Genomic DNA, 12780 nt, shown 5'->3' on the forward strand with positions numbered 1-12780 from the left:
AAAAAAAAAAAAAAAATCCCCTTATCAGAGCATTGCACCATGCGGCAAGTCCTGCACTTTACAGATCGAATAAAGCGCACACTGTTTATATTTAGATATTCCTGCAAAGAAGAAGGGGATATCGATAAACTATTTGCTCTACTATCATCAGGACAGAAGACAGGAAGTACAAGAAATACTTTGTTCATGGCAAAATTACTTGGGGAGCAGGAAACTGATCCCCTCAGCACAGGTAAAGTTGTAGGTGTTTCAATCTATGTTAGAGGAGAGATTTCATTCCTTTGGAATCAGATAGTAGACATGCAGTCTCCAGAGCCACCCATCCAGGCCCCTTGTGGGAGAAGGGGGGGGATGTGAAAATCCTCCCACATCAGCATTTTTCTGAATAAACTGGCAGAGTATGCAAACTGGTTTCAGAGGCAGGCTCAGGTTGGATTGTGCCCAACATTCAGCCTGAATAGAACCATTCAGGAAAAAAATAAATAAATAAACCCTCCTTCTGTAAAGAGTGGTTACAGCTTTCAAAAAAGTACCCAGTGTTATTCCCCTTCAAAGAAGCTATGATGGAAGTATTTTTTATTCAGAGTGCGCTTATATAGCAGCATAAGCCTTACACATACAAAATAGAAATTCCCTTACCTTGCTTATGTGAAACTCCARTTTTCTGATGTATCTCTCCACAGAGCGAATTTGCTTTTAAGGGGAGAGAGGGGAGGACTTTAGAATTGTTTCGACATTTCCTAAACATGTCCTTAGGTAACAGAGTGAGCATCACTCCAATTTTTCCTCTTTTTGCAATGCCATCTCCTCCTCACAAGTCTTACCTTATCCAGGTCATAATAGAAGGCCTGAAAAAGAAATACGACCAGCTGAATAGGAGAACATGTATATTTGTACATATCAAAGATACTTTCATAGTTACTACAATGCTCACTATGCATATCTTTCTTTAGTTGCAGTAGATTAAGAGCCATTGTTCACTACAAGAAGACAGTAAGTCCAATACATTTAGAAGTATTCTCATTTTCTGTGCCTAGTTTGTTTGCTTACCCAGATGCCTGAAGTGAGAGAGTAACAGTCTCATCAGCTGTAACAAGGATCTGGACATTGGTCATGGTATATGGGAGTTTTTGAACTTTTTAAAATCTAGCTATGAAGGATGATTTTACATCCCAAACGAAAAGCAAAGTTGGATCTATGAATTGTCTTTTCATTAACACTGTTGCTGATGGTACTCCTAGGGATTTGTGAGCATGGCAGAATCTAAGTTGCTAGGACACATTTACCAAGCAAAGCCTGACCTCTATGGCTATTCCTGTCTAGACACACGCACGAACACCAATCACCAAACAGACAACGCCTCAATAAGTAAAGGAGCATGATCTGAAAAAACACAACTGGATGTTGAAAATGGGAAATCCCAAGTTCAATTCTCACATCTAGAYCACACTTGCTTGGTAAACTTCAGATTGTGATGCCCTGCTGTATCTCACTTCAGTGCTGGAACTGGAAAACCCCTGTGAGTCCCAGACACRAGACACCATCTATTTTTGCATCAGCATTGTTAAAGTCATTAGAGTGATTAATGTCAAGAGTATTCTTACCAATCTGGAATTCCTCTTTGTATCTTTGTGTCGACCAGAGAGATAATCCAATTCAGCCTGATGCGCTTCCAAGTATTCACTGGAAAAGAAGAAAACCTGAAGTGTTATAGTCTTCCTGTATGTTCATTATAACATTTCCCCAAACATTTTTTCAGCAGAATGTTGCAAAGCCACTTCTTTCTCTTGTTTTACTGTCTGGAGATTGTGAATGGCCATATAGAGCATCAGGGGTCAGAAGAGGAGAAAGGGTGGTTTCCATAGACAAACATTTGTCCTAAATGCAGAGTCACTCCTAAAAAAGCAGAAGACAGATGTAGAGGAGCGTCTCTTAAGAAGGAGCCTAAGTACACAGTGAGTACCAATACATGCTGGATATTGCTACCTAACATTTAAGGATGTTGTAAATTAGAAATCTCCTGAATCCTTACTATTCCTTCAAGATGTGGAATGCCACAGTGCAGTTCAAGAAGGCAGCCATTGCAGAATACACATACACATGCTGCACTCACATTTGCTGTTTCTTGTTTCCCTTCATCTAAAAAAAGATCAAGTTAAAGACAGGCTTTATTCCGGGAATGTGAGGCAAAACACAAAACAAGACAGTGGAGCTGCAAGTACTAACAAAGGCAAGAGGAAAGGAGGGATGTAGGAGGAGAACAGCAGGTTCTAACACACATATCCCAGCTGACAGAGCTCTTTTTCCAGTTTAACTACTCCTGTTTGGCCTTCTAGAGTCTCTTCTGTAAGGTAGATGACCGGTTCATTTGCTTCTTACAGTTACTGAGGAGTAAGTATTCATCACCCAACTCCAGCTCACAAAACCAAAGAATTGCAACATGAAACTCTTGCATTACAAAGCCAAGCTCATAGAAGTACTCTGCATGTAAGGTAGCACAGATGTCAGTCACTGCTTTAGCAAACAGAGCTGAACATCACCTCGGCTATGCTAGACAATTTCTTGATGTAACTGTTACTTTTGCAAAATAGTTTCTGTTCTGGAAAATCGCAAAGCGCTTGGTTCTGGCTGGCTTCTATAGAGTTGCTTGCATGCCAGTGTTGTCCCTTAGGAGCTGCCACAGAGCCTTAAACTGTTTCTGTTGAGACCACCTTTTCCCAACTTTGCTTTTAGTACAGAGCAGACTCAGGTAACTATCTTCTCCTTTATGTTTAAGAGGGGAACGCAATCACTTAGTAAATACTATATAAGGAGCACAGGATCCAAAGAGTCAAAATACATGTGTTTACGCAGACAGCTGCACTTCTTCACATGTGCTTTGGCATGTTCCATTTTCTTACTGCTGCAAACCCAGTTCCCTCAAGGCACACCCTGGCTCCAGCACTCAGCTGCCTGCTCTTTACACTTGCCAATTAACAGCTCAGTGCAGAAATAGCCAAAGCTGGTGGCAGGAAAGAGTTTGATTTCCTTTTAAGAGAGCTTCACCATTTTTACATTTAAGCACATTAGAGTTGCTAGCTTGATAGAACAGTACCCAGAGGGTTAACAGAATTAAGAGTTATTTGCCATAACTATAAGGAAAGAGGCACGTAAAACATGCTCTGTACTAAAAATTCAAGCCACTCCAGCAGAAACTGGACTTAGTCTGCATTTACTTAAAATTTGGACTTTGCATCGCTATTTGATACAGTTGTTTTCTGTAGGTTACTTTAGTCAATTAGTTAGCTACTCAGTTTTGGCAGAAGCCTGATCATATGGCATTCTTTTCACAACTRGGAACAAATTCTGATCCATTTTATGGTTGCTCCTCCCTAATCCCTGATAAATTCTAAACTCTGCAAAAAAAAAAAAAAAAAAACACTTGATTTCTTTGTTTTAAATCTAAATCCACTAATAAGACACTGATTCACATTTTTAAGGCCAAGACTTTATAGTCTTTTATTGGCATAAAAATGTGACACATCTGAGTTTGCAACAAATTATTACTGCTCTTTTTTGTGTGTGTTCTTAGTTTAAAAAATCTATGATCTAATACAGTAACAAAATTCTGTGGATGGCAGTAACATGCATGAAGGAACTGTTAGCGGGATGCCAACAGAAAAAGCTATAGGAATTATTAATCCAAGGGATGGTATTTTATCTTCCTATAGTAGCTTCAGGGTGTAAATAAAGTTCCTACGACCCTAGTCCAGACCCATCAACACCAACTGTAATGATTAAGATATATACATTTTAAAATATAAAATATTTATATAAATAAGATAATTATGTATATTAAAAGATTTGAGGATTCCATTAAAACTTGATGAGTTACCGTAACTGTTGTAGTCAAAGACACAGCTAAACAGCACCTGACTTCTTACAGCACCACTTCTTACTTTCTGGTCTACAATACCAAGAAAAGCAAGCTCATCCATTTTTTATTTGCCATTCCAGCACTGAATAACATCACTGTTCCAGTGAGGTAACTGACAGCTTCCTCAAAGCCAGAATACCCAAAATTCAGATTGACAGCCCATCCTTTGATCTTTATTATGCCTACAGCAGACACCCCACATCTGCCTGATAGAGACTGTGGACTAATTTAGCTTTTTGCTTTTTTACTATAGTCTCTACCAATGCAACACTGACTGTGCAGTCAACCATAATAAGACTCTGAAATGGTGCTACATTTAAAGCAAGATAACATACCCAGCACATTTAATAGTGTAATTTACCTTGCCAATAAGAAGATGGAGTCCTACTACAGCTCTACAGTTCTATTCCGTCACCTCAAGCCAGCTAAAGCTTTCAGGTGGAACTACTTGGACCTTTTCCTTACAACAAGCTGCCCAAAGATGAAAGAGGACTTTTAAACTCAAGAGTTACATTCTGTTAAAAAATAAACTAGAATAGATATCTTTAATTTAATTGTTCTCAAATTAGCATAGAGAGACTAGAAACAATTTATGAACTAGTCTCCCCACTGTGTCCTTGCAGGGCACACCCTTGCTTTCAGGTTTGGTTTTAAGTCAGCTCAGAGGCTTTCTGAGTCAAAGCAAACTTTGCACAGCTCCCTCTCCAGAAGCTTTCTTCCAGTCACCCCTGAAGTCTGCCTGCCCAGTTCCTCTTCAAGTCTCCCCTTGATATACAGGGAGATATGCATGATCTGAAAGCTTCTCTTCCTTGAGAGCGCAGCTACTCCGCAAGAGATGCACAGTCTCCCATCTCCCCACAAAGTTCTACCCATCACTCACTTTAGAAAAATGTAACAAACTGGGAACAAACAAAAACATCAGCAGACCTAGAAGACTTTGTTTGCATGCAGACAGGCAAAAAGTTAGAGAAACTGTTGTTTTAAAAGGTCACAATCCAGTGTCCAGGAAAGTCACTACAAGTTTAAAGATCCAAGAGAAGACACAGACAACAATGTGATACACAGACTTAAGCACCATGACTAGGTAAGGCAATTACAATATTTAAAAAGTCCTTACTTAAGTCCTTTCTTCAAAGCTTCAAAAATTTTCTTCACCTGAAGTGGTTTTGGATCCCAGACGACTACCCCCTTCTGCAGGGAAGAATAAACCTTGGGGGATCTCAGTGACATTCTTGATCTCACTGAACTTCTGCTGAGAGACTTTCTGTAGAAAGAGAAAACAAATAAGGGAAAGATGCAAAACCCATCACCCAGGAGAAGATGCCTAACCCACAGAGCTTCCAGGTTACAAGTTATATACCTAATCCCATGTACCTTTATTCAATAGAGCAAACTCTTAGAAATATTGAGAATACTTTCATGGACAACATTAGAAAGACAAGGCCCAGCCTTAAATATCCAGTGCAGAAAAGCTGCAAGTTTTTTGCAATTTCATCAAAACCAAAAAATGGCTCCTAAACTATAGTTCAACCAAGAGAAGAAGCCAAAATATCTAACTTGCCAGCTTCAGATAGGCACTGAAGAGCCTAGTCGCTCTTTTTTATCCTTTTTAAGGGACGTAGAAAATTGTGCAGCCCTACCTTTCTTTTGAGGTGGGCACAGAACAAGAAAAATCCCATTTTTGTAATAGGTTACTGTTCAGACTGCTAGCAATTGTCTTAAACTTGCATGGCAAATATGACCTGATTCTGTGGACACATTCACAGCAGTTATTCCACTCAACCACAGAGCTAGTCAGGTAAGGGGACAGGGATGTCCTCATTCTTACTCTCACCTGAGATGCAGGAAACCAAGGCAACAAGCTTTTTATTTGCTCAAGGTCCAACAACCATGAACTAGAGGTAGAATTAGATTTCAAGAGGCTTCTGCTCTCCAGCTATTAGTAATCCCCAAACAGTGAATGCGCTAAAGCATCAACACTTTAAGCACTATCTTGGACACAACAGTGAAACGGATTATAACTAACACACATAGTTAGTTTTAAAGCTTGATCAAGAGACTATGTATGTTTTATACTATCATTTACTCTGGTAAAGATATCCTAAAAAGCATTTAGAAATACCTATTTCTCTGTTTTAATTCACCACCCATTTAAATGTTCGCTTAAGACTCCTGACATGTTTTAGAAGAGACAGCTACTAAGCCCAGATTACATGCAAGGTGTCTTTTCAGTACCTAACATGCCACTTGCTTTTGAAAGCAATTGCAAAAACTGTCTAAAAACTTCTAACCTGAAGAATTATGAAACCTCTAGCCAGCCATTAGTTATAGCTTCACAACATTCAAACTAGAATACAAACACTGCAAACGGTTCTTTCACACTGGCAGATTCCTGCCTGGCTCACCTCTACCTTTGCGCTCTTCTAAGTCTTAATTATTTTGCTCTAGTTTTTGTTAATACTCCTCTGAAGCCAAGCCTCTAAAATAACATTATGAAGCTTTCCATTCCACCAAGCTGAGCCAACTGGTTATGCTCAGAGGGGCATCCCACCCCCTCTAAAATCTCTAGCCTACATTCAGCTCACCTGAGGAAACAATTAACTCCAACAGGCTTAATTATCCACTGGCTGCCTTAAGGTCAAGGCATGTGGCTCAAGGTGTAAGGAAATAAATGAGTCTGGTCATGAAATCCTCAGCCCAACAAACCTAAGAGCTGCTACCAGTCCTGGTCTAGGAACCCTTGAGGTTTAAAATCCCATTTTCATACATTGCATAAAAGTATGGAGTGTCTAGCATGGGACTTTAGGGAAAGTATCAAAAAGCTAGATGTTATGTTGCTGCATTCCCTTGTGAACTTAGTAATTTAAGTATCAGATTCCCATTTTACAGATGACAGTAATAATATTTACTTCCTGAGGAGACCATTGTGAGGCGAAATGAAATAATGTGTCTCACTGAGAGCCTCAAAAGGAAGTTGCTAAAGAAATGCAAAAGTATATTTAGCGTCTGCTCAAGAATCTCCATGTGGACCTGATTTGTGTGTCATCTTTTGGATAGACCTTGCATAGGGCCCCTGCAGTCTCCTGCTGCGTTGTGCAACAGTGCCTGAGAGAGAAAGTAGTTAGGAAAGGGTGATTAGAAAATTTCTTCACTACGCTGGGGAAGGTTCTTGGGTATTCACCAGGCTGTGACTACATATCTAGTGCACATCATCATTTCAAAGTATTTTCCAGAGGGTGGAGATTCCTTAACAAAACTCTCCTCTGTCTAAGCAGCTAATAACAAAAAGCAACATCATGAAAAACGCATAAGGAGAGGCATGTGGTTAGAAAACCTTTGCAGTTAAAAGTAACACAATAATGTTAAGGGAAATATGAACTTTTCTATTTGGAGCATTCTTACCCTGCTGGATGTGCCTTTGCTGGAACAACAGCTGTTCAACACTTTTCCTGGTAGATCCTTTCCCTGCAAGAACTCCCACTATGTACTGCCAGCTCAAGTCTGTTTATATAATTTGTTGCCTGTGTTTTTCTCAAGATCTTAGTAATACTTGTGATTTAAGATGTCCGACCCTTGCTAGGTGTAGTATTATTATTCAGCTTCCACAACAAATGTATTTATTCAAATGTAAACACTTCTTGATTAGGTCACAATAATGTTGGATTTTCATTACTGCTCACACTTCACCAGTGTTGTGTTTAGCTAAAAGGTCAATTCAATCATTTGGTTCTTTGAAAATATGTTTTATGAGATGAGTCAGGTATTTTACTTATATACAGCAAGATTTTTTGACTACAATATTTTTAGAGGCATATTTTTTAATACTTCTATATGATGCTTCTAAATGATTCACTTCATTATTATTCTGGCATGCACTGGCAGCCAGAGATTATATTAATTTTCCATTTATAAATCATACCTTCTAAAAGCACTCCACAGACTATATAGGGATCATTAAATTCAGAAAAAGAACAAGAATGCTTCTAGTGGCAAAGCTGGAAAGTTATCGGTTTAAAGCAATGCTATGCAACAATTTATGATAAGCAAAAAGGGAAAAGCAGTGCAGTATGGTTTAGTAATTACGGCAGTGGACTGAAAACTGGAAGACTGTATTGTAACCTTGCCTGTACTCTTGACCTTACTGACAGTAGTGAATTCACAGTAGTCGTCTTTGTCTTCCCTCCCTCCTCTGTTTGTAGCAATGCCAGAAAGCAGTCCTTCCTCCAGTGTAATGTTGCTCTGCTTAAATAACTGCAGGAGTTTAGTCGGGCTCAATTACATATTTTGCCAGAATAAACCTTCAACATCCCTATTATGAGACTTTTAATTATCATAACTATTCAGAAGGTTTTACCTTTTATCTGAAAGCTGGCACAGTCAGAATTTGTCAGTGGTACCAGGCTGTGAGCAGGACTGGGCGCTAGAGCGCAGACTCAGCAGAAGAATGCCTCCTACTGGCGCATCAACACTAAGTCTTGAGCAGGCTGAGATCCCAAACACTAATGTCCCATGAAACTCTCTGAAAGGCACAGCTCCTTCTAATTCTTACTTCATCCATTTAAATTAGTAATTTATGAAAACTGGAAAAATGGGGGGGTTGGTATTATTTATCTGTGAGTATCAGACCTATTTCATGTGCTAGCAATAAGGTGATTTCTGTGCTCTTATCTGTTTCTGAGCTTGCAGAAACACAGCAGAGAACTGGGTTTCGGTGACTATAACAAATAGAGTTTAGGTAGTCTCTCATATCAACACCTTTCATATCAACACCTTGCTGAAAGAAAGGGATGCTATAAACACTGCTACATAACCTCTGAAATACAGCCATCTCTGACATACAATGCAATAGCTGTTTATCAGTGCACAATGACAACACACAACACTTTAAGATAAGACTTAAGGAACAATTTCTATATATGGATGCCGGAAGTCAGCAAATACATTCATGGTACCTAATGTCTCTTGTCCAGAGGACCAGGTGCTTTTCTTCTTGTGTTACTTACGCCAATTTTCTGCTTTGCATAGTGCTGAATCCAGTGAAGGAAGAACTCCTGCTGATACCACCCCCATCACCAGGAGAGACGAATGTGAGTTTGACTGACATGATTGCCAGTCAGTAAGTCTGTTGGCTTCTGAAATAAACAGAAAAACAGATGAGTGAAAACCTTCCTGGCAGTTCACACTTAGACAGTGCTGAGCTGCAAGAAAGAGAAAACTCAGAACAACAGCCACTAGATTAACCAGAAAAAAATGCTTGTCTGCTAAACATGTTTCCTCTGTTGCCATCCACAACACAATTAATAAGGAACCGAACCATCTGAAACAAAATCTCTCATGCCCTCTGCAATTGCTGATTGATTTTGCAAACTTACTGTGTAAAAGTCAGAATACCCCTCAACTTACAGGCTCTCTGCATTTCTGATTTTTAAAAAAATTGTAATTGTCCCACTGCTGAAAGGGGGAGTTCAGGCCAACCCATGTATTTCCAAATCAGTCTGGATGCCAGAACAATACTTAAGCCCCAGACTTAGTCAGGTCCAAAAAGCAGTTCTTTGCATCTGTGCAGAGCCTCACTGAAGTCAAYGGTAGAATGAGGGCTTTGGCTGAGCGTGGTACTTAAGCCCAAGGCAGAAGTCTGGTTTTAACAGTAAAATTCAGGTTCAGGCTCCTCCTCTGGCAGAATTTCTCTTTGATTGCTCTCTTCTGTTTTCCATCAGTCAAACTCTTTTGCTTTCTGGAGAATTGTGTTCCCTGCCATATGTCTATAGAATCCAAGTTACAATATAAGTAACAGACATATCCATCAAAGCAGCTGTAGAAAATCACCCAGACAGTTAATATACAGAATAATTCCCTTCCTTCCCCCTACAGGCTGGTGTAATGTAAACATCACAGCTAGCATCTTTGCTTTAATATTTTTAATGATGCCAAAATGAGGGCCAAATCCTAATTTCCTTTAGTTCTTACTCCTTACTCACACAAAACTCCATTTGAAATTGCTGAGAATTTTTGACCAAGTAAAACAAAAAACCTGGAGTTCCTCTTTTCTCTTTCTATAGAGAAGTATAAACAGAAGCGGAAAACTCCAATAAGGAGGTCTGCATGGAGATACTCCATGAAAAAGTTTGTCCTATGTTACAGAATGTGCTCCAAAACATTGGGAGCTCTTAATCAAACAGTGTAGATACTGGAAAAAAACATCTGCACCCAATCCCTGTGCCTTCGCATTATTCCAGCAGCATGGCTGCAGTTATTCAGACTAGAAGCCCAGAAATGTCAGAACAAGACTCTTTCCTGGCTCTGCCACTAGCTTGGAGAGCAACCTAACTCAGTGTTCTTCCAGACTGGATGTAAAGCATTGAATGACTGCTGGTTAAAAATACTTCCCAAGAGGGATGAGATTTTGAGCAGATTTTGCAAATTCTGGGTTAATCTACAGGTACAGGGAATTACTGTAAGTGACTGTGCTTTAGGTACCATTATCTGCTATAGCAGTAACTAAAGTAGTCATGGGTTTCCATAAGCAGAGATCCTGTCTGAGTGAGAACCGATTATGTGATGTGAAACCTTTCAGCTAGTTCCCTGGAGTGAAGTCTTAAGACGCCTATTTCTTTGTCCATCCTACAGGCTTTACCAAGCTCACAAATACATCCATGAAAAACAGACAAAAGGTTTTAGAACAAGATCTGACGATCATAAATTGGAGCCAAATGGTTACCTGCTTTGCAAGCTACCTTGTTGTTGCATAGAAGACAAGTGTTGGGTATGGCTACTTATTCGGTACCTCCGTGCATTAAACTCCATAGGACTCCACAGCTTCAGTGGCATCAATAGAAATCTGTTACATGGACAAATTTAGGTGCATCTCAATCACCTTTTAATCAAATTGCACAGCAGTTATGTTCTTGTGCTTTGAAAGGATGCCTCCTTTACACCCCTAATCAGAGAGGGCACTTGCATCACATCACAGCTGAAGTTTTGTAATATTTTCCATTCTTTCCCTTAGTTTTCAGATGCTTATAAGTCTGTGAACAGTCACCCCATCAAAAGGATCATTAGTCTGAAAGAAATATGCAACTTACTGAAAAATGTCATTGCATAACAAGCTGTTAAAGGAAGAAATAAAAGGAACAGCCTCATGGTTATTGACCACATCCCTCATCAAGGCTGAGCCAGATTCCCAGGATCCATTCTTCAGCTCCCTAACCTAGGAATCCTATTTCATGAGTAGAAGCGAGGGAGGAAATGCAGGAGGAAGCTTGCATAATTTTATAGGACTCCTAAAGCCTATATAGCAAGAGGCTGAAAGGCTTTGAAACTTGCAGATATTAAACAAACACAATCAGGGAGATCCCGGACAGGGAACAGGAAGCTGAAACTGCTGAGAAGATTCCTGCAGGAAAAATGTGTGGTACTGAACCCTGGACCTAAGGAGTTAAGTTTGAAAGGTACAGAGCCCACGGCTCGGCCGGTGAGAGAACTGAATTGCTTAGCCTTGATTCTCTTGACACATATGTTAGTATAAACCAAATACTATTCTGGACTCCAAAAAGATACACTGCCGCAAATTAGTGTAAATGAGAGATGTATTGGACCTCTCATGTATAGCCATAAACATTTTAAAAATGCTGGTGTTTTTGTTGTGGGTTTTTTTTTAACTGCACAAAGGTTCAGCCCTCAAGGCCACTGACTCTGTCATGTTTAGTTGCAACATATATAGCTACATTCAAATACAATTCACAAGCACATTTTTACAGATCCGAACAGTTTCTTCTCATAAGAATAAAAGGAATCTAAATAACCTCAAGAGCATCATTAAAGGGGTTATCTATTTTACTTTGAAATAATGTTGATAAAGTCATGGTACGCACCTGCAATATATTTTTGGCAGTGACCTAGAAATCTTACAGCTCATTTCACACTTCTGACTAGAAGGCCATAAGTAGGATGTCATGACAGCATTTTATTGGTAAGAAAGATTTATAAATGCAGTTGTTTAAACAGAGGGTTTTGCTAGCCAGAGTGTCTGTATAAAAGCGCTGAGCTACATTACAACTGCCCCTGAGTAAAAGCATCTGGACACATCTCAAATTGAACTCTCCTTTTAGGCTAGAAATAAACCAGATAAGGACCCCTGACAAAGCTGAGTTCAAACCATCTTCCAATCTGTAATCTCTGCTGGGCAGGACAATGTCTTCAGATCTCTTAAATACAGGGATTATGCCCTTGGGATCAGCGGTATGCCCTCACTTTTAATCTTCCCCGAAAGCACAGAATATGAGTACGGTAGCTCRCTCCGGGCTGGCACATGGAGAACACAAAATATCAGGCCCAACAGAAGGTGCCTACAGCCAGGGCAGTAAAAATACTGATCTGCTGGAGAAAAGAAGGAGGCTTGAAAAAGCCTTATAATGTTTGAGAGTCTTACACAGACCTCCAAACTGCCAGATATTAACTTACTCTAAGATTTTAATATGTGCAATTTTGTAAAACAGAGATTTCAGGGCTTACAAAATACATTTTTAAAATAAATTGAAAGAGTTTTTTTTTTTTTTTAAACTAAAGGAGTATGTTTGTTTATCCCTATTTTCAATGATTTTCAGTGCCCCAATATCCAGACATACAGGGCCAAACATTTATGCTTTTATGCAGCAATGAGTACATTCAAATTGCAAGTCCTACTTAGTCTGTGTTAGTTCTAAGCTATTCCCCAAGCCAAATGACCTTCATCCGCTACAAACAAAAAGCTGGTGTCTGTTTGTGTTTATTGCTAAACTTTTCCAACCCTAGTTACATACTTAATTGTTTCTAGTCACAATAGTTTCAACAATTTTATGAGGAAAATATGACTCACTGACTTCTTG

General features: G+C 39.4%; 1 protein-coding gene across 5 annotated transcripts in view; it reads right to left on the minus strand.

Moving 5' to 3' along the window:
* RIPOR3 (RIPOR family member 3) overlaps window positions 1-12780 on the minus strand; it is a 53698-nt gene that overhangs the window by 23373 nt on the left and 17545 nt on the right. For 2 of the 5 annotated variants that reach the window (XM_026057003.1, XM_026057153.1), the window contains exons 2-6: window positions 8920-9048; window positions 5034-5180; window positions 1605-1683; window positions 825-848; window positions 640-693 (exon numbers count right to left, since the gene is read on the minus strand). In XM_026057003.1, the coding sequence (XP_025912788.1) occupies window positions 640-693; window positions 825-848; window positions 1605-1683; window positions 5034-5180; window positions 8920-9020 (405 nt within the window). In that variant the 5' untranslated portion in view covers window positions 9021-9048. Of the gene's footprint in view, window positions 1-639; window positions 694-824; window positions 849-1604; window positions 1684-5033; window positions 5181-8919; window positions 9049-10634; window positions 10738-12780 lie in introns of those variants that run through there. The other 3 variants (XM_026057090.1, XM_026056922.1, XM_026057240.1) reach the window with 3 other exon arrangements.

The sequence above is a fragment of the Apteryx rowi genome, unplaced genomic scaffold, assembly GCF_003343035.1.
Source record: "Apteryx rowi isolate R43461 unplaced genomic scaffold, aptRow1 scaffold_0, whole genome shotgun sequence".
Classification (NCBI taxonomy): domain Eukaryota; kingdom Metazoa; phylum Chordata; class Aves; order Apterygiformes; family Apterygidae; genus Apteryx; species Apteryx rowi.